Consider the following 26,576-nt stretch of genomic DNA (forward strand, 5'->3'; position numbering starts at 1 on the left):
AATTAATTCTAGCACAAGTAAAACAAGGTCAATTATAAGTGCCAGAAATTATTTGCATACACAGCGATTAATTTGGCAATGCTGGGCAGGTTTTCGCTCATGGACGAGGTCACACACACAACATTTGTTCCTCAAATAGGAACATCCATCTGTTCCTTACATAAAAGACTACTAATTAATTAGCATGCAACCCACTGTCAAAACACTCTACGATATTTTCATGTTGTGGGTAAATGGTTCAGTGAGGCATGAGGTCTTTCAATTGGGGAATGTTTTACACCTGGAGTAGAAATAGCATAGTACTGTGTGAGCTAGCAGTGTTCTGATGGTGAGGAACCATTCATCGTCATGGATGATCAGATAGTAATCTGATAAGGATCCGTCTCTAGTGTTGGGTAGAGATGATGTCAGTGTTCCGTCCTGACTTGCAGGTCTTGAGGTACTGTCAGACAGTTCTGTGTCCCAAATGGCACCCTATTGCCTACATAGTGCAATGCTTTTGACCATGGCGTACGGGCCCTGGTAGAAAGGAGTGCACTACATGGGGAATTGGGTACCACTGAAGCACTGTACTGGGGGCCAGGTTAGATTTGACATCTGGATACCACCTCTGTTATGAGCCTCATAAATTCCACCTGGGAACATCTTGCTGGTATCGGATAAAAAAATAAAATAATAATCTCTTCATCATCCTTGTTTTAAAGCCATAGTCAAACTGTTGGTATCAAAGGAAGCTAAAATGATTTAATGGGTAAATCGCAGCTTGTGACAGTTATATATCTATGAAGGCAAATGGGTGTCAACTTTTTAACAGCAATGCCATAAAATAATGATATATTCTATGTAATACTGCCATATTACTGGAAATCATAGTTGTAACAATGTATACTTCATGTCAGTACCTCTTCTACATATGTGCTGTGTTCAATAACAATTGTTACGTCATTGTGGTCTAATGTGAGGACACTTAACTAACAGAGTGGCACTAATTTTCTCTTTGGTTGAGTCAATTCATCACTCTATTGAGCCTCGACTCTGTTCAAGCTCTTTTGAGGGGTTCTCTAGCTTGGGTGGCTACACGCTACATCAGGGCTCTTTGAAACTGCCTCAGCGTCTCTTAGTCCCTGGGTCTTTGTCTGGTATTGTTTGGGCTTGCTTCCCCGTGTGCTCTAAATTAAAAACATTTACTGGTGCTCCCAACTTAAGGTTAGGAGCACAACAAAATCTAGGAGCACCAGAACATATGCTTTGGGAATGAGATTTAGCATATTGAACCTATATGAATTCTAGCTACCTTTGAAGCATGTTATGCTCTATAAACTAATAACGCTGTATAAAAATGTTGATACAAAAACCTGTCATGAAATTTACAAAGTAATTCATGGAATATTAGGTTTCTACATTGTGTAAAAGTACTACATATGGAGATGCGTTACATTAAATGCTGCACTCTCTCTTTAAGAGCGTCAAGTTGTGAGCGATGACATGCAAGAGATCAGTCATTCATTGCTATGATCATTGGTCTTCTAAAGAAGCTATCCCTTTCTTTCTGTGCCCCCAAATGTTTCGATACAGTATACCGGTAAAGTAACCTGGTTGTTAGTTAGCTAATGAGGTATCATGACTGGATAAGGTTTTAACAAATGCCCCTGATTGGTTTTGTAATGACCTGTGACATGGCTTATGAACAGGGCCTAAAGAATTACCTTTTTGGTCCACCAGCACTCAGATTTGTAACCCCTGATTTCCCCCTTTTTTTTCAGGTTCTCCCTCTCAAATTTAAAAAAAAAAAATAAAAATAAAAAAAAATCACCTTTTCATTGTTATAAAAGGACAACAATGCTTAAACCACATCAGGAGACCTTCTGAGGTCTGGGGAAAAAAATAAAATGTTATTTTGAAGGGTATAGTTGCTCTTTAATTTCAATTGAGCACCTCAAGAGACTGGTGTTTGGCCGGCAGTGTTTCTGTACTGCATGCGCAATAGCAGAGTTTGCAAAACAAAACACCACCCGATTGATACAAATCATCATACAATTCTTCCAGGTAAGCCTACTTTGCAGTTAACATTAACTTGTTTTAGGGGAAAGCCTTTAGCTAACCGGCGACACAAAGTGGTAGACAGACATTGTATGAATCTGCACTAGGTTCTCTCTCAAGGGCACTCAGAAACAACTGCACAGTGAAGCCCATCATTACAACAAATATTATCTGGGTGATTTCTTTCCTGGTCGCACTGGTGCTACCAAAATAAAATGTCAGGAGTATATGAGATCAAAATGGTTGCACTTTAGAGCAATGCTGGCCTTGTGTTTTGCAGAGTGCAGTGACAGATACACAACCAATTGTAACATGATGTAATTACTCATTTGCGTACTGCAGCTACCACAAGGTGGGGGGCAGGGGCCCCAAACCTCAAATATATAAACAAACCATAAGCCATTGGAAAATGTGTAAAATAGTCATGGCAAAACATAGCAATATGTGTTGCAGGAAATTAGCTTTAAAACAGGAACATTTTCTCTGACTTATGGCAAAATGTGTAGAATAGCATGAGATTAGCTATAAAACTGCAAAAGTTCATGGCAGTGTAAAATTGCAGGAAATTAGCTTTAAATTCTAAATTCTCTTAGCCTCATTGCAAAACATGTAGAATAGCATGAGCTAAGCTATAAAACTGTACATTTCTCTGCCCCATGGCAATATATGTAGAATTGCAGAAAGTTAGCAAAACTGCAGTACGCCACTACTTACTTACACACATGGAATAAGAAACATGCAACTCTCTCTCACCTCTCCCTCTCCTGCTCCAGCAGGTTGGTGAAGTCATCACTCTTGTTCATGAAGTCTGTGTGTTTGCGTTTCTCGCTATCCAGCTCATTAACCGTGCGGCGGTGACACTTCTCGGCCAGCAGCAGCTGCTCCAGCATACGCCTGTACGTCTCGCGATGCTTGTCCTCCAGCCGGTCCAACTGATCAACATATTAGAAGGTTTTCAAATGACATCCACCATGTTTTCATTCCAAATTTCACCCTATATAGTGTACTATTTTTGACCTGGGCCCATATGATAAAAAATAATTCGCTATTAGGGAAGAGTGTGCCATTTGGAGCACACACCATGTCTGAGTCATTCAAACACTTATCTATCCAGTATAGTCATTAAAAACATTTACCTTTTTATCAACACTGTATAGCGAATTATAGTTCATCTATATTTATTTTGATATTAACTTCTATAGCAACCTGGACTCTGGGGTAAACGTAACATAGCTAGGGTATGGGTTAAGGTTAGGAATTAGGTTAAGGTTAGAGGAAGGGTAGGCTAACATGCTAAGTAGTTGCAAAGTAGCTAAAAAGTAATACGTAGTTGCGAATTAGCTAAAATCATCTGTGATGAGATTGCCTTATGTAAGCATACCAAACATAATACAAATGTGAGTGTCCCAGATTTACATTTACTATGTTATATCTCGTCTATGAGACCAAACTGTCTATAGTGGTACTCACCTCTTGCATGGGCATCTCATAGACGTTATCCCCAAGCATTGTAGTGTTGGTCAGAAGGCTGTCTCTCTGCAAGGCCTGGAGGGGTTTGATGGGGGCAGCTGAGCCGTAATGGGCCTCCAGGGCTTTGGGTCGCGGACGCTCTGACTTCAGCATGTGGATGATATCCTCTCTGGCCTACGGACAGAAGGAGCAGGGGGGACACGTTAGGTCACCTAAGAACCATTCACACAGGGACAAAGACAATAACATTATTTTTACCTTCTTTATTCTCTATGACAATTGAACCACTTCAAATTGACGGATGTGGCTTTGTTGTTGTGAGTAGTGACACTTGGAGGTTGCTTTTGTTTTTGAGTTGGGAAATGTGAAGCTTGTGTCCTAGTGAAGATACTACTTCCCCCTTTAACTGTTTTAAATGTGTTGTGAGAACTGCATTTGTTGAACTGGGCCTAGGTTTATCAGTATTCCATACTTTTATCCATGTAAGTCCACTTAATCTTTCAACTACATGTCCTTCAGTTTGTTTGGTCAGTTAATTGTATGCAGGTTTGTGGGCCACACCCCTAATTGGTTATTGCCCACACCTGATTGCATTTCTCCTTTAAAAAAATGGAGGTTGAGAAGAGTTTGGGGAGTTCTTGACAATGTGGTAAGAGGCTAGACATGCGATGTAGCTTAAGGTTCAAGTGTTATTCTTTTTGTAGCCTTTTTGTTGTATGTTCTATATTTTATCCTCTGATCTGTTTTTAATAAATATTTATACATTTTTTGATAACTTTTCAGTTTTATTTAACTTCTGTATGGCGTGACGGCCAGCTCAGTCAAAGGAAACTATTGGTAAAAGTTCTGTTTTGCTCACCAACCCTGTTCCTGGGGAGAGACCCTTCTGTAGGTTTTCGCTCCAACCTCAGATAACTAACCTGGTTCAGTTTATCAACCAGCTAATTATTAGAGTCAGGTGTGCTAGATTAGGGTTGGAGAATATACATGGGTGACCCTATACAACTATTTTGAAGTATGATCATTGTAATATTTAAGTGACCAAGGGTGGGTCAACTATTTAAAATAAACAGCACATTCAGTGGTTTTCCTGCACTGTGAGCTCAACTCTCCCCACAGGGGGGTGCTGTTCTCCTTAGCTAGACCCCTGAGTGTCTCCCCTCATACAAATGCAATCCAAAAGTTCTCTCAACCGACCCCATATGCCCAGGTTGGAGTAGTGCACTAGGGAATAGGCTGCCATTTGGGACAGCATTATACATTCCTGAAGGACAAGACCCTTCTTTATCTCGCTCCTTATAAATGATTAATAGAGTTTAATTATTGCCGTACCACTGTTCTAGAATATCATTAACAAGTAATTTAGTATGAACAAGACCATTCTGTTCACAAGACCTTGAGTGTTAATACATTCAGAGCATGTTGGATTTCAACATGTTCAGGGTTGGATTTCAACATAAGGTGTAAAAGGAGGACGTGTGTTTAGCCCAAGTTGCAACTTTGCAAAGTCAACATGTCTAAACAAATAAACTGGATGTAGAAAGAGATGATGGCAGCATCACTCCCTCCATAGAGCCCCACAGTAGTTGTCATAAAAACCTAGCTACCAAACACGGAAATGGTTCCAATTGTTTTTCCCCCCCATTCATTTTTCCCATAGGGGATTTTAGAAACACTTAATAAATGGCTGTATTTTGTGTAGGCTTGCAGTCAAAACACAAAAGACACCCTATCCCCTCAGCCCTCAAATTAATTGGACACTTCTGATGACGTCTCATGACGTCTGACGAGTATACACTTTCAGGGCAAGGGGCAAAGAGGAGATTTTTGTATTATGAATAAAATAAATTCATAATAAAAAGGGGCGAAGGAGGAAGGAATGCCCGGAAATTCGGCACTCATTCATCCCGCGATGATTGTGTTTTCAGCCACCAGTAGCTTGTCGGTGCTTTATATGCACTACAGTCAATTATGATTGCATGTCTACTTACATTAAATATATAATTATGAATATACACCTACTGTATAATGGCTAGCAAATGCTAAATAATGTTAGCCTGCCTAGCTGGAACTTCTGAAGGAAAATGTTTAATTTCTACAATTTCCAAAAGCTAACCAAACAAAAACATCATTACTTTTACGAGACGTGTTTGAGCCGTCATGTGCATTAGTAGCACAATTTCGAACTTATTTACATTCGTTTTTACTTACACTTGTATGTTGACTCCAAATGTTGAGGTTTAAATTTTTGTCCACTCGCAAACTTGACTAAAAACGTGGGTTTACATCGCAAACTTCACTTGCTTGGCTAATCATTTGGACCGTCCACCAATATGTTGACGGGGATTCCCCCAAGGTCATAAGGTGAGGGTTAGTGGACGAGGGTGTGTCTTTTATGAGATTGAACCGCAACCCGGTGTGACGTTTTCATAACCATGTAAATCTCTCGGACACGGTGATTTATCAATATATTCGGCTCTATTTTTTTTCTCAGATTTGAAAATGATAATTAGCATCAAAGTAGACATCATGCTGCAAGGCTGCAAATCCCAGCAAGCTCCTGCACGTCTGCTTTAGCTGACATCTTTGCTAACAGGTATTGTGTATTTTAAAATTTGCCCAAGACAGTTAACAGAATTGTCCATTTAAAGAAATGTAGCCCATTTATTAATTACTACATTGAGCTAACATTAGATAGTTAATCCAGAGATACTTACCTTTGCCTCGAGTCGGCAGTCTCGTGCAGATCATCGTGGTATTTCTAGTTCTGCATGATAGCCTCATTTGGGGGAAATACAGCCGAATATATTGATCAAATTCAAGAGAGATTTACACGGTTATCAAAACGTCACGCTAGGGTGAGCCTACACAAAACACAGCCCTTATTGTAAGTGTTTCTAAAATCCCCTATTGGAAAAATGAATAGTGGAAAAACGATTGGAACCATTTCCCTGTTTGACCACTAGGTTTTGTGGGTTTTATGACTCATACTGTGGTACTCTATTGAGGCTTGATTATAAATGGAACTCCATTAAGAAAATAATGAACAGCAGGCTTAACACTTTCATTAGGACACACAGAATGGGGCAGCGTGGGAAGGTACCAGAGTTAATAGCTGCTGATGCTGAGGTTGACTCTCAACAGCAGTGAGTCAGCATCATGACTCTTGGGTTACGCACTCCTGGTCACAGTAACATGTCAAGCCAGACACATAGACTGAGATGATGAGGCTGAAATGTTACCACCTGCCAAATATAACACAAACCACTTACCACAATGTTAGCTGTTACCTAGCACACAGCAGCACAGTGTCAGTGGAGAAACTCTCTGACTGCATCCCAAATGGCACCCTATTCCCTATACAGTGGTGGAAAAAGTACTCAATTGTCGTACTTGAGTAAAAGTAAAGATACCTTAATAGAAAATGGCTCAAGTAAAAGTGGAAGTCACCCAGTAAAATACTACTTGAGTAAAAGTCTAAAAGTATTTGGTTTTAAATATACTTAAGAATCAAAAGTAAATGGAATTGCTAAAATGTACTTAAGAGTCAAAAGTATAAATCATTTCAACTTATATTAAGCAAACCAGAATGCACAATTTTCTTGTTTCTATATTATTTACATATATCCAGGGGCACACTCCAACACTCAGACATAAATGACAAACAAAGCATTTGTTGTTAGTGAGTTAGTGAGTCTGCCAGATCAGAGGCAGTAGGGATGACCAGGGATGTTCTCTTGATAAGTGTGTGATTTGGACCATTTTCCTGTCAAACTTTTGGGTGTCAGAAAAAAATGTATGGAGTAGAAAGTACATTATTTTCTTTAGGAATGTAGTGAAGTAAAAGTTACCAAAAATCTAAATAGTAAAGTACAGATACTCCCAAAAAACGAAGTAAAAATAAGTAAAAATAAAAACTTAAGTAAAAATACTTTAAAGTACTTATTAAGTACTTTATGCCACTGCATATATTGCACTACTTTTGACCAGGGCACAGCAGCACAGTGTTAGTGGAGAACCTCTCACCTGCACCTCTCCTTCCATGACTCCCAGCAGACGGAGAAGGTCCTCCTTAGAGAGATCTGTCAGCCCCGCTGCCTTCTTTTGTCCTCTGCTGCTCTCTGTGGTTGTCTGGGGCCTTTTCGCTGATCCAGACACCACTGACTTCACCTCTTTCTCTTCTCGCTGGACCTTCATTTTCCTCTTCACCAGCTCTGGTGTGTTCTCCCCCTCCTCTTTTGGGAAGGATTTGGTGGGCTGGGTGACATGGTTTATCTGTCCGTCGTCTGGGCCCTCCATGGCTGTGCTGCACCTGGACCGCATTCTCACCTGCAGGGCGGAGACAGACAACAGGGACACTGAATCCACAGCCCAAATAGTTCACACTATGTTATCCAAAGAAATAACTTGAAATTGCCCTCTTGGTGGCTGTAAATTCTTTAGAGACGATGAGGATTCTATCAGTTTCCTTCCCTGGCTTTGGATAGCAGCTATTTTGATCACAGTGGCCATTGGGGAGGTAATAGTCAGTGGCTCCTCCACTCCTGGCATAACAGGATCATGTTTTGTTTACAAAGCCTGAGTCATGTAGTGTGTCATTATCTCTGCAGAGCAACATAATCATTTGACAGTATTGAATGACAAATAATATGCCATGAGATCACTTCTTAAAGACAGTGACGGGTACTTAAGCACTTACAAATTTGTAACCTATTGTACGAATTGGAAATCGTAACATGTCATACAAAATGGATGACATTGTACACAATAGTGCACAATTTCCAGGGACCCGTTTTGTAGCTCGTTAGTGCTATTTTCTAAGCCACTGGCTGAAATTATTCAAAACCTTATATAACACTTCCCTAGAATAATGTTTTTGTTAAATTAATATTCTCTGAGCATTAAGTATATGCCTATGTCCTTCATGGCATATGTTTTGAACAAGTTGAAAGTGTTGCTAACATTTCTCAGTGGAGATCTCCCTCGGCCATGCATACAACATAGACCAGCAAGAAAGCTTGTACAATAGAGAGTAAATAACATTTCTGTCATTTCAGCCACATTTAAATATGACCTCAAGACTTGTAATCAATAGCAGAAAAGCGACGTGTTCAGAATTTCCCCTGTGATCTCACATAACTTAACCTCTCACCTCTAACTAATGCCCTTTGGCCTATGTCATTCCCGCTGTACTTGTATTTCACACTGCTCCCTTATTCTGTTTCTTAAATTGCTATACTTAGGTGTGGGACCCAACTCTGGGAGTGAGAATGGTCTAGATGAATGTTCTCATAGGGACTTTTTAAAAACATCTGGAATCAAAGGAATATTATAACGCAAGTAGCTATAATAGCAACTGTGTTATTCTAACCTGGATAAACAAATATATTCAGTGTGACGTTAATGCATCAAAAAACATGTGTGACTTTGAATGGTAGGCTATGTGAACTAACGTATACAAATACATGACTACCATGACTTTTTTAGTATTCTAGTGTAACTTGTAACCTCTTTCACCATACACTTCCTCGCTATGTGCAGTTAGACTAGGGATGAGGTTAGCATAGTTCTAACTACAGTATATGGAGTGGGTTAGTTACTGCTTTTACTAGAGGGAGGATGTTTCCTGGCCAAGAGCTCTCACCTCCTACTGTGCCAAATCAGATCCATTGTTTCCATTGTCCTAGAATCTATAGAGACAGAGTCACGCTTTCCATCATGTCACACCAGCGGAGCTGCTACAGTATGCCTGGCCTGGCTGGCCTTGTTTGGACATTGATCAGACCAATGTTTGTTGTCTATGTCTGTAATAAGTCTGCATCGCCATCAGAAGCATCATAATCAAAGCCGATATGCTGTGAAATTGCAGATCCCAGAATATAGTCATAACAGATGGGCAATTTTAATTGAATTTGGATGATAGATAACTGATTTGTTCTGTGTGAATCAAAATAATTTGCTCTCATATCAGGGGTCGAGCTTTGGGACAATGCCAGTTATGACGATGGTCACATCATCAACACAACAGCCCAGGCAGAAGACACAGACACAGGGGATCCATAACCTTGGAGGGAGGGAGCGACACGGCGGGGGTGCTCAGGAAAAGAACACGATGAGGCCATTGCATATGAATGGGGCCAAAGTTCCCCAAGGTTGCACAGTCTCTGATGAAAGCAGCGTGTGACTCAGGCTGAGAGAATCCTGGCAGCCAAATGGTAGCAGCCACTTTAGTGTTGGGCGTTATTAATAGTTGTTTCAGGGGAGAAGCCAAGCACTCCATCGGGTGCAGCCATGGAGCTGTCTTCATTTTGAGTGTCAGTTTGATTCGAACCAAAACGAAGAGTTGTGTATAAGAAAATAAAGCCATGACAAGCCCAGGGTAACAGCAGGCAGAATATTACATTGGAATGTTTACCTAAAGGTTCTGTATGGAATATCTCAAAACGGGCTCAGGGGAAAGAGTGGCAATAATATTTACGATGATATTCTGAAGTGGATTCATGCCATATAAAGTCACCCACTACAAGTTACTGTACATGTTCTTCTCGGTCTCATGCCCACCCTTCAATAACAGTAAACTTAGAACAGAAAACAAAAATGGTGGTTGGTAATACTGTTGTTCACAACTCCCTTTAAATGTGGATTCACAGGACAGGAGGTTGGTGGCCCCTTAATTGGGAAGGCTGGGGTCGTGGTAATGGCTGGAGCGGAATAGTGGAATGGTATCAAACACATGGTTTCCATGTGTTTGCTGCCATTCCATTCGCTCCGTTGCAGCCATAATCATGAGTCGTTCTCCCCTCAGCAGCCTCCACTGATTCACAGGCACTATCCAATGGTAGGCTAATACGCAAAGCCTCACTATAAACATGGTATCAGTTCACACATTGAATCACACTTTCCCTTATTACTAATGACTATGCTACAAGGCACAACTTTCCTGTTGCCCAATATCACATGTTGATCATCACAAATATTTCTGGGGATGTGATCGTGCCAGGCTGGTCTCCTCAACTTACACTTGAGCCTTGCTAAAACCTGGGACAGCTGTGGCCCATAGCTGATGGTAGAGCATAAGCGCATCACAAATGGAGCCCTATTTCTTACACAGTGCACAACTTTAGACTAGGGCCCATAAGGAATAGGCTGCACTTTGGCATGCGCCCTATGTGAATTCTCTGCCCATGAAAATAGGAAGGTAAATAAGGGCAGGGTCCCTATTTTTGAGCTGGGCCTTTGGCCAGGCGGCATGCACAGCTGTCTGCTGGTGAAGTTTTCAGTGAGTATTTATAGGAGCCCCGTCCCTCAAATTGTGCAGTGGGACCCAGAAGTGGAAATGCCAGAAGGTGATCACTTTATAAGCCATCAGCATTCTAATCAGCTGTCAGTACTTCTATTTTACTCCACAGCTGTAGGTTTTCACACACGCCAGTACATCCACATCACACAGTTGCTCATTCGTTCCTACGATCCTCTGCACACATTTTTTCGAGAGGTATGCAACATCCTTTGATATTCAAAGACCGCTGCTATTTATAGAAATAAAATGGCGGATATTGATATCATTTCTTGCCTTCTCTAACAACACACTCCTCCATGGGCATAACGACAGCGCAGCTAATCAGGGAAACAAAGACTGGTGGTGTTGGCCTAGGCAGTCAGCAATGACTCTCATAATTGATATGTTATATGATATGTATAAACATCTCTCTGGCAGGCTGACAGCATCACATCTTGGTATTATGGCAGGTCCACCTGCTAGTTTCTCTCACGGTGCATTACCACATAATGCAGTGAAAGGGAGAGTGTTTACCGGGCTTCCTAATATTCATGCCCATTATGGGAGTACCCTACTACGGCCCTCTATCAATGGGGGCCGGCCCGAGTGATTTATGGAAGGTTTAAGATATTTTTTAGAATGCGGATTAGGATACACATGCTTAACTTCAAGCGTGTCTGCTCTCAGCTCGTCCAACACTTCCTTTTGCAACACAACACCTTTCAGATGTACTCTTTGGTTAATTTGGTTCCTGTATAGTTACAGAGGAAGCTCTGACACATTGTCTCGTCCAATCAAGGCTACTTGAATGTGGTGAAGGCTCCCTGTGGACGGTCTCAGAGACTAGCCAACTTAGCCCCAGTAAAACGAGGTACTGGCAGGTGCCGGCAGCTGTCCAAATCCCCCACTACTTGATTTTGTAGCTCTTCAAAAATGTCCCTTTTGAAATAGAATTTCAATTCAGTCATGCATGCGTCTAAAGACTCTCAATGTGACTAAATATGGGAAGACGAACATAGGGGATAGGATTTTGAAAACCAAAAATCCTATCCTGCTGCAGCAACTCACTCAGAGTAAAGGGAAGAAAAAGCAGCATAACCCGACTTGTGTAACGGGACCATACACTTGCCACATCTATACTCCTGAGAATTTTACTGGTGACAATATGCTGAGTAGATTTCACCTCATTTCCAAAAGCAAAATATTATGCTGTGGTTGTCTTGGCAACCATGTATGGGGTAGACAGTAGAGAGAGCTGTGTGCAATATCAGAACTTAATGCAGCTTTGCACTTCGTTTATCAGACGATTGAGTAATCTTCCTCTGGGAGTCTGCTTCACACCATGCTGTATTCATGAGTTCAGCTGCCACTGTCGGTAAAAACCAAGGGACAAAACAATCCAAACAAAGCTATAAAAACTAAAAGAAAGTTCTGATGTCAACTCTAATGAAATACCACTCAATTCAAACCCCTATGACTCTGTCAGTGAGAGACACTGTGTGTATTCCAAACCTCAGTTACCTCTGGGTAGCCTGTGATTAGCTACAGTATATTATATTCAGTCTCCCACTGTAAGGTGAATACCACTGAGAGTTTATAGGTTCAGGAGGAGGTCAATCTGTCTTTTCAATGTCACAGCTCTCTGTAAATTCATTGGAAAACAGGCACTTCCTGAAGTCTCCTACCATTGCTACCTACCAACCCAGACAAGTTTGTGACAAAAGGTCAGGGTAGGGTCAAAGGTGACTGGGGGGGGTTCAGATCAGGGTGGTAAAACAAAACTCTGTGAAACAGGAAGGAAAACTGTCTACAAGGGTTCAGTCACTCAGAGCCAGGGTTGGGTAGGTTACTTTCTAAATGTAATCTGTTACAGTTACTAGTTACCTGTCAAATGTAATCAGTAACATAACTTTTGGATTACCCCAACTCAGTAACGTAATCTGATTAGATTCAGTTACTTTTAGATTACTTCCCCCTTAAGAGGTATTAGAAGAAGACAAATTATGTTACCAGTTGAACAACATCTATTGCAGGATGAATCAATGTTAAAGTTTACATAGCTGGCCATATATGGATGTTAAATTTTACTTTATGGGTTGGTTATGTAGGCTTCTTCTAACCCATTGCTTTCTACTACATATAATAATGCGATTAAATTATATCTTTACATTAAAAACCAAAGTCCATCAGAATTCCAGTCATGCCAATAAATGGTATACCACTTGATCTTCAAGAATAGGACTTGGAAATATGGAAGTATAGATTAGCTAAATTGTTTTACCTGAGCATAACCCCTAAACTAAGGATTTATAAGCCAGTCCTACTCTGTTGTTTATGATTTTATTTTCATGGAGGACTGATTGGGCTCATTGATACAAGTTGAAAAATAAATGCTGCGCTCATGGAATGGCATGCTTTGTGCACTACTGAAAAGTGCTATTTACATGTGAAAAATAAATACCATGTGCTGCATTTGCTATAGGCCTATTGTTTACCTTTTTGTTGGTGACACTTTGATATCTTGATAATATGCAGCTGTTTAAAGGGAAAATCCACAGATGAATCAATAACAAAATGGCCGCCCTGCCTCTGTTTTGGTAAAAAGCTGAGGGATGGGCCTGGAAAATGTAACCACTCTCAGATTAATAGACAGAGCTATGGATGCAAATGATTGGTTTAACCATGTTATGAGGCTATACAATGTTTGTTTACATTTACAATGTTTACAAACATTGGAGGAAAACAAGTTTATATTTTGGGTTCTCATGGAGTGTGACAGTTAAACTAAGCTCATGAGGCGCATTTCTAAGTTATATTCTTCAAGAATGAATTGATATATATACACAGTACTAGTCAAAGGTTTGGACACACCTACTCATTCAAGGATTTTTCTATATTTTACATTGTAGAATAATAGTGAAGACCTCAAAACTATGAAATAACACATGGAATCATTTAGTAACCAAACAAGTGTGTAACAAATCAAAATATATTTTATATTTGAGATTCTTCAAAGTAGCCACAGCAAAGCTGCCTTGATGACAGCTTTGCACACTCTTGGCATTCTCTCAACCAGCTTCATGAGGTAGTCACTTGGAATGCATTGAAATTAACAGGTGTGCCTTGCTAAAAGTTAATTTGTGGAATATCTTTCCTTCTTGGATGTAGCAACTACAGATTGCCCCTTCAAGTCTATCAGAAGTGTGTGAGTTTGAGCATGTGTCCATTAGGCCTATGGATATTTTTTTTATCAGCATGAATTAGATTGAGCAATAAAAGCCTCACTTTTATTCCATAGGCTGGGATCCACACTGCAGCTCTTGCAAGAGCGCATTTTTCACTGGCTGTCCACTGGTTTAAAAAATAATGATTGATAGGCAGCTTAAACTTCTTGAATTCAACCATTATTGGGTTCAAATACACATTTAGATTTGTGAACAGCCATCCACAATCCGTACGGTGCAAATAGCTAAATAAGAGAGCAGCAGTGTGATTCATGTCAATGCGCTATGTAGATATCAATAATAAGTGATATCCGTATCGCCGTAGACTTCACCACTGCTGCCATCCTTACCTCCAAGCGTTTATTCAAATTGGATAATCTTTGGATGCCGACAGCAGTCGCACCATTGGAAGACATACAGTGGCTTGCGAAAGTATTCACTCCCCTTGGCATTTTGCCTATTTTGTTGCCTTACAACCTGGAATTAAAATGGATTTTTGGGGGGTTTGTATCATTTGATTTACACAACATGCCTACCATTTTGAAGATGCAAAATATTTTTTACTGTGAGACAAACAGGAAATAAGACAGAAAAAACAGAAAACTTGAGCGTGCATAACTATTCAACCCCCAAAGTCAAATCTTTGTAGAGCCACCTTTTGCAGAAATTACAACTGCAAGTCTCTAGGGGTATGTCTCTATGAGCTTGGCACATCTAGCCAACTTGGATTTTTTCCCATTCTTTAAGGCAAAACTGCTCCAGCTCCTTCAAGTTGGATGGGTTCCGCTGATGTACAGCAATCTTTACATCTTTAAGTCATACCACAGATTCTCAATTGGATTGAGGTCTGGGCTTTGATTAGGCCATTCCAAGACATTTAAATGTCCCCCTTAAACCCCTCGAGTGTTGCTTTAGCCGTATGCTTAGGGTCATTGTTCTGCTGGAAGGTGAACCTCCGTCCCAGTCTCAAATCTCTGGAAGACTGAAACAGGTTTCCCTCAAGAATTTCCCTGTATTTAGTGTCATCCATCATTCCTTCAATTCTGACCAGTTTCCCAGTCCCTGCTGATGAAAAACATCTCCACAGCATGATGCTGCCACCACCATGTTTCACTGTGGGGATGATGTTCTCGGGCTGATGAGAGGTGTTGGGTTTGCGCCAGACATAGTGTTTTACTTGATGGCCAAAAAGCTCAATTTTAGTCTCATCTGAACAGAGTACCTTCTTCCATTTGTTTGGGGAGTCTCCCACATGCCTTGGCAAACACCAAACATGTTTGATTCTTTTTTTTCTGGACACTCTTCTGTAATGCCCAGCTCTGTTGCATCAACGGCTTAAAGTGGTCCTATGGACAGATACTCCAATCTCCGCTGCGGAGCTTTGCAGCTCCTTCAGGGTTATCTTTGCTCTTTGTTGCCTCTCTGATTAATGCCCTCCTTGCCTGGTCCATGAGTTTTGGTGGGCGGCCCTCTCTTGGCAGGTTTGTTGTGGTGCCATATTCTTTCCATTTTTTAATAATGGATTTAATGGTTCTCTGTGGGATGTTCAAAGTTTCTGATATTTTTTATAACCCAACCCTGATCTGTACTTCTCCACAAATTTGTCCCTGACCTGTTTGGAGAGCTCCTTGGTCTTCATAGTGCTGCTTGCTTGGTGGTGCCCCTTGCTTAGTGGTGTTGCAAACTCTGGGGCCTTTCAGAACAGGTGTATATAAACTGAGATCATGTAACAGATCATGTGACACTTAGATTTCACACAGGTGGACTTTATTTAACTAATTACGTGACTTCTGAAGGTAATTGGTTGCTTGGATCTTATTTAGGGGCTTCATAGCAAAGGGGGTGAATACATATGCACGCACCACTTTTCTGTTTTTTATTTTTTATAATTTTTTAAAACAAGTTATTTTTAAAATTTCACTTAACCAATTTGGACTATTTTGTGTATGTCCATTACATGAAATCCAAATAAAAATCCATTTAAATTACAGGTTGTAATGCAACAAAATAGGAAAAAGGCACTGTAGCTTGGACTGTAGCCTACAAAAGCCTATTCCTGCTCTTTTCCCGCGATCCATCAAACACATTTGGTGTGTCATCATAGTGGTCTCTGACTTAAGTCAGACTCGCTCACGTTGAACAAATTTAAATGTGCAGCTTTTTTCTATGCTGATTTGAATGTCATCGAGAAGATTTTATTTCGCAAATATCCTTTCTGAATTAACAGTAATCCTTGAAGTAATCATCTTAGTTTTTCAAAAGTATCTGTAATCTGATCACAATATTTTTGTGGGTCACTGACTCAAAAGTAAAGATACAAAACCCCTCTAGTCTATGAATCACAGGAGTCTCTTCCGTGACTCAGACTACCAGATAGACTTGAATTAGCACTGTATAAGAAAGCTATCTTGACAACCCAGACATTTTAGAAACCATTTAATCTTCCTATTTGATTTTCTGATAAAAGTGAAGAATATATTCTAACTCCAGCGTTGGAAGCCGTACATATCATTTTAGAGGTATATGTATGAGTGTGTGTGGGGGTCCAACACTAGCAGGTGGGTTCTGCATGTGCCACGGGCCAGGGGGTGAAGTTGTCAGTAACGAGGTTCCATTAAGATTGCTATATTTATGTCATCTGCATGAAATACTACAGATCGGAACCCGACACGGTGATATTCCACTCTCGGCTGTATACGTACGTCAGCACTTGAGGCAGTAAATGTTTGATATTAATAGTGGACGTTGTACAGTACAGTGAGGTCTGTAATATTACATTTACACAGTGGTAAGATGTCCATACAGGTTTAGTCAAATGTGTATCAGTGGTCGGGAATGTTTTATTTGGTGTTATTCCACATAACAAACCATAGCAGTAAACGATACAGTACATGTAACCTAAACAAATGCATATAACCAGATGGCCATGCAGTTCTATTCACAGAGGCTATAAAATTTCAAATCAAATCCAATCCAGTTTTATTGGTCGCATACACATATTAAGCAGATGTTATTGCGGGTGTAGCGAAATGCTTGTGTTCCTAGCTCCAACACCAAATAAAACATTCCCGACCACTGATACACATTTGACTAAACCTGTATGGACATCTTACCACTGTGTAAATGTAATATTACAGACCTCACTGTACTGTACAACGTCCACTATTAATATCAAACATTTACTGCCTCAAGTGCTGACGTACGTATACAGCCGAGAGTGGAATATCACCGTGTCGGGTTCCGATCTGTAGTATTTCATGCAGATGACATAAATATAGCAATCTTAATGTAACCTCGTTACTGACAACTTCCCCCCCTGGCCCGTGGCACATGCAGAACCCACCTGCTAGGGTTGGACCCCCACACACACTCATACATATACCTCTAAAATGATATGTACGGCTTCCAACGCTGGAGTTAGAATATATTCTTTACTTTTATCCGAAAATCAAATAGGAAGATTAATGGTTCCTAAAATGTCTTGGTTGTCAAGATAGCCTTGAATGAGCAAGGCATAAGAAAGCTATCTGGCCGTCTGAGTCATAGAAGGGACACCTGAGATTCATATAGTAGAGGGGTTTAGTGTCTTTACATTTGAGTCAGTGACCCACATCCTTTGGCAACATTACATGACATCATTATCTGCCACCTTACAAGGGTATCTGAAGTCAGACAAATGAGTGAGCAGCAAGGTTCATGTGAAAGCTGGTATAAAAATAGAAATCAGACTTTTGAGCAAGTTCAAAGTTGCACACAACAAAGAAGCCAGGCCAGGTTTTTTTTATTAGGTTTTTTAGCAGAAAGCAGGCCTGGGTTCGGGCTTCTCAGAAACCAGACTGGATCCAGGACTAAAGCCACATGAGTGGATCTTACTTGAAAAGAGGAGGTTCGGCTGCAAGGTCAATCCAAAGCCTTGGGCTACATGTTAAAGCCGAATAACAAATCACAATGTGACGTGAGTCTAAAAGAGGCACAGTGCTGAAAGGGAATGTTTCATTCAAAACTATTGCTATCATAAAAGGAAATGGAATATAGGACACTTATTTAAATACCACTATAACTTGTTATAACTGTGGCGTTATTTCAATAGTCCTATTTCCATTGCCAAGCCTAATAGGGTGTCTTGAAGATTGGCCGTGACTTGACTTCCCTGTCCTCATCAAAACTCTCACAGTCCGAGTCAATCCTCAGTCTGACATGTTCAATCAGCAGTGAAAATGAATGAGCAAAAGATATGGCAGGTTGGCTTCTATCTTCACAAGCCTCTGTGCTGAGTCCGAATCAGTGGTTATGGATCCAGCAAACTGACACCATTAGCCAGATGTAGTTCTCAAGCTGGCCAGTCCCAAATGCCTTTCTGGTGGAATGACGATGAAGTCACTTCCCTCATAAAGCCAGAGACAAAGAGACAGCGAAGAGCGAGAGAGAGGGGGAAGAGAGAGAGAGAGAGAGAGAAGAACGTGTGAGAGTTTGAGACCCTATGAGAGAGGGAAGAGATTTAATGCTGACTGTGTTTTATTATTTTGATTTTTACAGACTATTTTCTCCCTGAGCCTGAACCACTCAACTATTTGTTTGTCATCAGTTTCCCAGAAAACACATGCTGTCATAACATCTAGGAAAGTCAGGACAAACAATTAGAAAAAAAGACAGCTCACAGAACAGTCTGTAGGTAGATCAGCCTTATCTTACAGTAAACATGCTTTAAAGGCTTTATATCAGTAAAGATGAGTTGAGAGACGTGTTATGTTCTGAACCCAAATCACAAATGGTCCTCCATTGGGGTGAGCATTTGGGATTAAATACATACAGTACATCTGCTCTTACAATGCTGAATTATGTAAACCAGCTGACCAGCTATCATTTGAAATCCTTTGATTCCCCTTGTTAGGAGCAGTACAATAGCAAGGGCTGGGAATGATGTGGGGTGCTTCAGATGCAGCTGTTCAAGCTGATAATGAGAGAATAATCTAGAGACATTGTGTGAGGCCAGCGCCACTCCAAATCTGTGTGTGTGTGTGTGTGTGTGTGTGTGTGTGTGTGTGTGTGTGTGTGTGTGTGTGTGTGTGTGTGTGTGTGTGTGTGTGTGTGTGTGTGTGTGTGTGTGTGTGTGTGTGTGTGTGTGTGTGTGTGTGTGTGTGTGTGTGTGTGTGTGTGTGTGTGAGCATGCATGCTGTCCATCCCATGCACCACACCTTCAGCTCTACTTCAGTGTGTGGGCAGGCTGGATGATTTCACTAAGTGTGGGCTTATATGGAATGTTAAATAGCATAGTGGTAATGCATGGTTACCCTTGGTCGTTTTAAAAGAGACACACCCTTGTGGGATGTAAAAGCACCCAGAGCATAATGCTGACAATGGGTTATTCAGTCAAACAAGTTCATCTGTAATCTCCATTCAATATTTTTCATGATATACTATTTTTATGAAGTGCACATAACGATCTGTGGTAGAGATGATATATAGTATTATTTAATTCACAATATTTAGCGATCTCAGCCAGTGTTTTTTGTGTCATCATCTGGCAAGCAGGTTAGTGTTTTTCGTCATGAATCTTGTTCTGGAGGCAGTTCGGGAGTGGTCACTAGCTGACACAGCCATAAAATCTGATGTTAAACCTAACCTTAACCGTACTGCTAACCCTAACCTTAAATTAAGACCATGAAGGACATTTTTGTTTTCATGAATTTGTACAATATCGGCAATTTAGATTTTGCAGCTAGCGAAAATCGCTCAGTTCTGCCTCCAGGAAAAGACTCATCCCAAAAACGTCAACAAGGCAAAGCACCCAAACAAATGTAATCCATCTCTCTCTCGTCCCTTATTTTGCTGTCATGGGAACAGCGGAGCTGTTGTTATGAAACAAAACATGAGGGCAGACCCTGCTGTTTCCCTCCATGGGAGATTGCTGAGCTGAATTAGCTAAGTGATCTCATGGTTCACTGTCTTATCACTTGGGCCTTGGCTGCCGGTGAAGTAATGCCACAGGCACAAACTGAAGCAGATGATTTAAAGACAACCGCTGCCAGAGAAACTTACAAGAGCACCAGGGAATGCAGTGTGATCATTTGAGTTACAGACTGGAGGGGAGGACAAAAGAGAGACTCCGCAGGCAGTAATTTAGTTTCTCATACATAATACCTGATAACTACCCAACCTGTCAATAATCTGTCCAGAAAGGTATACTCCATTAAAGTAATTCAGGCTTGTTAATAGAGGTTAAGGAGGAAGTATAAAAGTGTCCAAGAATAATATCCGTATAAATTGCCCTTTGAGAAATGGTCATTGATATGCAACGGGACCTCACTATGCCTTCAGTTGTTCTGAACGCTATCGGCATTGTCCAAAATATTTCTAAACAAACTGACCTCTGACCTGTCCATTACAAAAGACAATATTTTTTTAAACCCTTGATCATCCTCCACATAACACACAGGATAGCTATGTGGAGTTCCTAAAGCCGATGACAATGGCTTGATGATGCAAACGCCACTGAAGCCCTCCCTTACCCACACGGACAGCAGACATTTATTGTTTCATCACAGAGGGAAAAATCTTTTGATCGGATTAAAAATAACTTTTTCCACTGTTTTTATTGTAAGTTATTAATGGAACGTTCCCTAGTCCCTAGGGATGTGACTGCCTGGCACGGGGACACTGCAGAGGGGAGGACGACTCATAATAATGGCTGGAAGGGAGTAAATGGAATGGTATCAAACACATGTGTTTAATGTATTTGATACCATTCCACTGATTCTGCTCCAGCCATTACCATGAAACCAGTCCTCCCCAATTAAGGTGCCACCCACATGTGCTGCCTGAGTATGTATGTGTGGTACCACAGGCTGGCAGAGGACACATCTAATGGCTTCCACTGGAATAACAGTGAGAGGATGGGATAGCATCGCTGTTTACTGTGTGCCTTCAAACAGTGGGGTCTCTCATGGAACCTCTTATCAGAATAAAACCCATTGGCAACATCTATTGTTTTGACATGAGAAAACGTCAAAGTGGACAGACATGGTAGTGATAATATCAGCCATTTAGCAGACACTTTTATCCAAATTGACTAAGTCATGCTTGCGTACATAGTAAATTTGGGTGGCCCTGGGAATTGAACCCACAGCCCTGGCAGTGCAAGCACCATGCCATACCAGCTGAGCCATACAGACTTATTAATAAGAGAGACATTCTTTAATGTTAATTACTTCAACTTACCTTGTCCAAATTTCAACTTTCATCCAATGTTAACAAGTTGACATGTTTAGATACAAATCTCACAGTCCAAAGAAAGTTGAGCAACTACAGTATGTTAGACCCAGATTTATCATTGTATTATTGTGTAATTTTCTCTACATTCCCTGTGTTGTTACTCAGCTATTAGTACATTTAATATATCCTCTAGAGAGAGAGCTAAAGCGTTCTTCTGGTAAAAGATGTAATCAATGAATGCCTCCTAATGTACCATTTCCTCAATTGAGTCTGGACCGGACGTCTGATGGCAGCAACTAATGTTCTTTCCCAACTCACTGATTCACAATGTGTTCCACTTTACGAACTAGAAACCATATAATTGGACATCTAAATGTCCCAAAATTTAGTCCATACAAGTTCATTTTTGCGAGGAAAAGAAAAGCTTTTCAAATCTATGAAGAATAGCAGAATCATTTCCCCTTACCTGTTCTCAATGGTACCACATCACAGGTGACGACAGGTCAAAAAGGAATATCTCAGTTACTGAGAATCAAGTCCCAGAGTAAAAAGTCTCTCCTCAATGTCTGTGTTCTTCAGTTACCTTGACTGTGTGTGTCAAAAAGAGACATCAAATGTAGATGATCTATACTCTCACCTCTTACTTTTCTCTTTTAATAACTTGTTTCCCCTCTTTTCTCCTGTCAAGGCAACAGAGGCAATGCAAGAGGCGTCTGAAGATGAACACCAAGCTTTGTCCTCTCCAGAAGTTTGGGCCGGCAGAGTCTTTCACAAACTGAGAGGATGAGAGAGAAAAGCGAGAGAGAGAGAGAGAGAGAGACCAGCAAGCAAGAGGAGGTGGTCAGAGCTGCTTTTGTCTGAAAAGTCTGATTTTCCTTCAAATGGAGATATCCAAAGTAAGATGGAGAGGAGGGTAGAAATGTGGAATATAGCCTTTGTCAGGTGCCAGGACCCTGCCTTTTCCCTTTTGTTCCTGGGCAGGAGAGTGTAGAGCTTTGAGTGTAGCAGAGTCTGCCTGGGCTATATTTAACAAGTGTTCTCAGTCACTCATGGCTGTTAGCAGCTGAGCAGATTGAGGGAAGCTTTCCCAAGCCCCTCTGACAGCTGAACTATCCCACTCTGAAGCAGGCAGGGGAAGTCCAGCTCCACCACTCCCGCCAGAGCAGAGGCAGGGTTTGCAAGGAGGGCTCAGTCTCTGCCTGGTTAGTCAATTCACAGTCATCTTTTCTAAGAAGCAAATGAGAAAATCGCAGGTAAATAATATAAGATCACCAGTTTGCCTTCAATCATTTGAGTATGAGAAGTTAGTTTATTGTTTTTGTGTAAAGGTGGTTCCACTTCATGCATCCCATTTGCTTGCTCAGCATTTTTTTCCTAGAAGGATTAGACCACTGATACTGTACAGGGGCCAAGTTAACCTTTTCAAACAAAAATGATTTATTGAGAGCCATAAATGTGAGAACATTTGTTCCCAATAAAACCAAGTCAAAACAAAGCATTACAAATGAGAAGCAGTGATACACTCCTGTGAGACTTCTGCTGCGGTAGTGTTACAAGCGTGACATCTAGCCTTAACAAACAGGCTCTGTTGACACCAAAGTGTTGTAAATGTCATTGTCTAAGGTTGTATGACCTTGTTCACGCTGTAATTGACAATGGCTCTCGCACCGGAGCCACTTGAACAACACGTCTTTCTTTAAAGTGATGGCATTTAAGAAACATAAGCCTTCGTTGTGAGAGTAACTCCAGCAGAATTACCAGTCACCATTGATATAGAAAGGAGTAATCCCAACCTTTTGTCAACTCTTTCCAATAAAACTAGCCTAAAGGTCAATCAATCAAGTCGGTTCTATAATGACACATGAAAGCTGGAACTTCAGACAGGTGCTAAGTTGCTAGGTCTCCTTGTTGAAATATGGTATCTAGTCTGTCTGTCTCCCAAATGGCAACCTATTTCCTATGTAGTGCACTACTTTTGACCAGGGCCCATAGGGTTCTGGTCAAAAGTAGTGCACTACATTGGGAATAAGGTTCCATTTGGGACGCAGCCCCTAATGCTATTCAATACCTCAGAAACAGATGTACAGTATATGTTCACACAGAGGTCTTATTAATGCACAACTCATTATACTTGAACCACACGCCCCAATGAAGTCATAAAGTTGGTGTGAGAGGAGATGTTGTTGTTTTAAAACATGGATCCTTCTATATTTTTAGCCCAGAGCTGATGGTGGTCATTAAGATTCAGTGTTGCACTTGTGGATAACATGAGTCACTTGAGACATGGCTGTGAAAGTGACCAAACTGTTTCAAAGTCTAAGTATTTTATTAAGTAATCTAGTGGTTAGAGATAATTCTTCTGTGTAGATGACATACACTGAGTATACAAAACAATATGAACATCTGCTCTTTCCATAACATAGACTGACCACGTGAATCCAGGTGAAAACTATGATCCCTTACTGATGACACTTGTTAAATCCACTTCAATCAGTGTAGATAAAGGGGAGGAGACAAGTTAATGAAGGATTTTTAAGCCTTGAGACAATTGAGACATGGATTGTGTATGTGTGCCAATCAGAGGGTGAATGGGCAAGACAAAAAATGCCTTTGAACTGGGTATGGTAGAGTCCACGCCCCGACAAAATGAGGCTGTTCTGAGGGCAAAAGGGGGGCTGTTTCCCTACAATTCTATCCTAATATCCTTCCTAATTATTATGTCCACATTCGATCTTCATCCTGACATGTACCATAACAACAGTAAAATGACAACTGAAAGTTTATTGTATAATTCTTTTAAATCTTTCTGGAACTCAAAGGGTGATGGTGTGATCATAACTGTGTCTATGGTTACAGTCTTCCATTCTCTCCTAATGCACAGGGAGCCGGAAACCAAAGCACTGCACATTACTGACAATTGAGTCAGGGCCTCTCCTTCTCTCTGCTCCCTAATGCTCCGAGATGGTTATCATGGTCAGGACCTCTCTGTTGGGCATTTCATCTGGGGTTACTAAGATACTGATCAAGTCAGTGCCTTTTGAAGTAATTTTCAAAATATTGGTCTACCTTATCCAACGTAAGAGCCCTTCGCTTTTTGTATGGACCCAATACCTTTGCTCAAGATCTTATCATTTGCAACTGTACAGTTCCTCTGATCAATCAAAGAAATACAGTGAGCGATTCATGTCGTTACCATTGACAATACATTTAGAAATGTATGTGTATAACTCTCCACGATCTCTTTGTAATCAAGCCAAATCAAACTGCAAGGTGCATTGAAATAAGCTCTGTCATTCAATCTAGCTAATAGATACATTGGTGTGTTCCATTGTGAGAAATGCTAAGTGTAGAATTTGATACGGCCCTCAACAGACTCATCCACGGTAAGGCAGGATGAGCAAATAGGCAGCAAGGCAGCTCTCTGTCACATAGCAACCCAGACCTATTTTGGGGAGGTGTTTAAATGTGCTTGTAACCCTCTGATTGGCACACATACACAATCCAGCGTTGGACTAGTAACCGCAAGGTTGTAAGTTCAAATCCCCGAGCTGACAAGGTACACATCTGTCGTTCTGCCCCTGAACAGGCAGTTAATTCACTGTTCCTAGGCTGTCATTGAAAATAAGAATTTGTTCTTAACTGACTTGCCTAGTTAAATAAAGGTTTTTAAAAAATGTGCTTGTAAAATCAAGGTCCATGTCATTTTTTATTGGCAAGTAAAATCAAAGCAACATTGGATACACTGTACTGAATCCTACGTATTTGGATGAGGTTCAACACTTGTTTTAGATATTAGGTTTTTCCCCCATGGGTATTCAGAGGTTCATAATGATATTTTGCCCTCTGTAGATTACATATATCTATCTTCACAAGAGATGGGTTCAGCATCTGTAGCGTGTCACATTTGGCAAAGGAAAATTGTATCAAATTATTTACACATTTACACGGTTCGTTCTAGGTGTCTGGAAACAGATGTTTTGTGACTTCCATTAAAGGCTAGATCTCTGTCCTCTTTATTGCAAAATATAAATTATGCAACATCTGTTTTGCAGTTCTTCTGGTGAGCGATTTCATGCTAATGTCATTAGCGCACCATAACGTGCCAAACAAAATAATATCCTATTGAGCTGCAACATAATGTAACATAATGTTTCCGATATGTGTAATGTCTAGCTTGTGCGGAGCTGGCTAGAGCAGTGGAGTTAGATTTTGCAACACACAAAATTTGTTTCGGGAAATCATTAATCATCCGTTAGTAGTAGTGGAGCTTCAGTAATAACACATTAGCTGAGATTTGTGCATTAAATAAGGAGACCCCCCCTTTACATTAGTCTATTTAGCCTTATGTATGAAAGCCCTCATCTGTTTTGTATTATGGGGAACATAGGACCCTTTCAGTTAATATCACACGTCAATGGTACAGGCTGTTAGGCTATGAATATTTAATTGTGTTTTCATGCCACTGGCTTTACCATAATGGAGTTTCGGTGGAGACAATGAATAGGCTACTTGACTTTGGGTTTTTACAGTGGGAGCATATGATATAGTAGGCCTATGCATTGGAGAAATGGCTGCATCCAATTACAACAACCAGGAGGCATTTCAGGGCATGCCACTTTACAAATGTGTATCTGATTATTTAAGATAAATGCATACTTAAAAAAAAAGAAATGGAAAGTTATTACATATATTTGTACAGCAGCTCTTTTATTCTGGGGTATAATGATTTCATTCAGAGCAACAATACAGCACTGAGAAGTGAGTCGGCTATGTGACATGATGAGAGGGTGTTGTACTCAGAGATGGTTCAGCTTCTACTGGAGAGTTGTCGCCACCTAGCAGTTCTCTGTGGTTTGGGAATGGGAATTTAGGGAGGTGGTATTTCTGAATGAAATCAGTTATGCGAACACTGCTGAATAGTAGGGATGGGAAGATAGCTTTTTTCTTGTCTTCGTCAATACATCATATTTTGTCACTTCGCACATAAGCACTTAGTTTCAAGCAGCTTATCACATTATATGATTGTAACCGTGGTTCAACTTACTTGCAGTTGTTTAGCCAACCCTTACATTCACAGGTCAATAATACTACAATGAGGCAACAGCAGCAGAGGTGCCGAAGTAGACCCACATGTACTGTTTTGATAAATGTTTTTACCTAGCACCGCTGAGTAATAGGCAAATCAATAACGTTGGGCTTTTCGAACAAATTATTCTTGCCCCATTTACAACTAGCTAGGTACTTTGTAACAATCGAATGGGCACAATGTGTGGTAGAGCTAGCACAATTATTCTGAGACCATTACCGTACATTTGGCAACTTAACTGTTTGTTGGCTGAAAAAAAGGTAAT

The 26,576-nt window shown here is 40.6% G+C and overlaps 1 protein-coding gene and 1 long non-coding RNA gene across 8 annotated transcripts in view; one reads left to right on the forward strand and one right to left on the reverse strand.

Moving 5' to 3' along the window:
* The window catches only part of LOC112217480 (filamin-A-interacting protein 1), a 43,606-nt gene extending 21,660 nt beyond the window's left edge, over window positions 1-21,946 (reverse strand). For 3 of the 7 annotated variants that reach the window (XM_024377788.2, XM_024377786.2, XM_024377784.2), the window contains exons 1-4: window positions 21,692-21,919; window positions 7,537-7,839; window positions 3,511-3,684; window positions 2,794-2,972 (exon numbers count right to left, since the gene is read on the reverse strand). In XM_024377788.2, the coding sequence (XP_024233556.1) occupies window positions 2,794-2,972; window positions 3,511-3,684; window positions 7,537-7,833 (650 nt within the window). In that variant the 5' untranslated portion in view covers window positions 7,834-7,839; window positions 21,692-21,919. Of the gene's footprint in view, window positions 1-2,793; window positions 2,973-3,510; window positions 3,685-3,768; window positions 4,021-5,721; window positions 5,883-6,227; window positions 6,248-7,536; window positions 7,840-21,691 lie in introns of those variants that run through there. The other 4 variants (XM_024377785.1, XM_042300645.1, XM_024377789.2 and 1 more) reach the window with 4 other exon arrangements.
* LOC112217487 overlaps window positions 1-22,040 on the forward strand; it is a 47,142-nt gene extending 25,102 nt beyond the window's left edge. Inside the window, exon 3 of the long non-coding RNA XR_002948472.2 lies at window positions 21,914-22,040. This is a non-coding gene — a long non-coding RNA (uncharacterized LOC112217487). The remainder of the gene's footprint in view (window positions 1-21,913) is intronic.
* Window positions 22,041-26,576: the final 4,536 nt, after the last annotated feature.

The sequence above is a fragment of the Oncorhynchus tshawytscha genome, linkage group LG18 (genome assembly GCF_018296145.1).
Source record: "Oncorhynchus tshawytscha isolate Ot180627B linkage group LG18, Otsh_v2.0, whole genome shotgun sequence".
Lineage (NCBI taxonomy): Eukaryota > Metazoa > Chordata > Actinopteri > Salmoniformes > Salmonidae > Oncorhynchus > Oncorhynchus tshawytscha.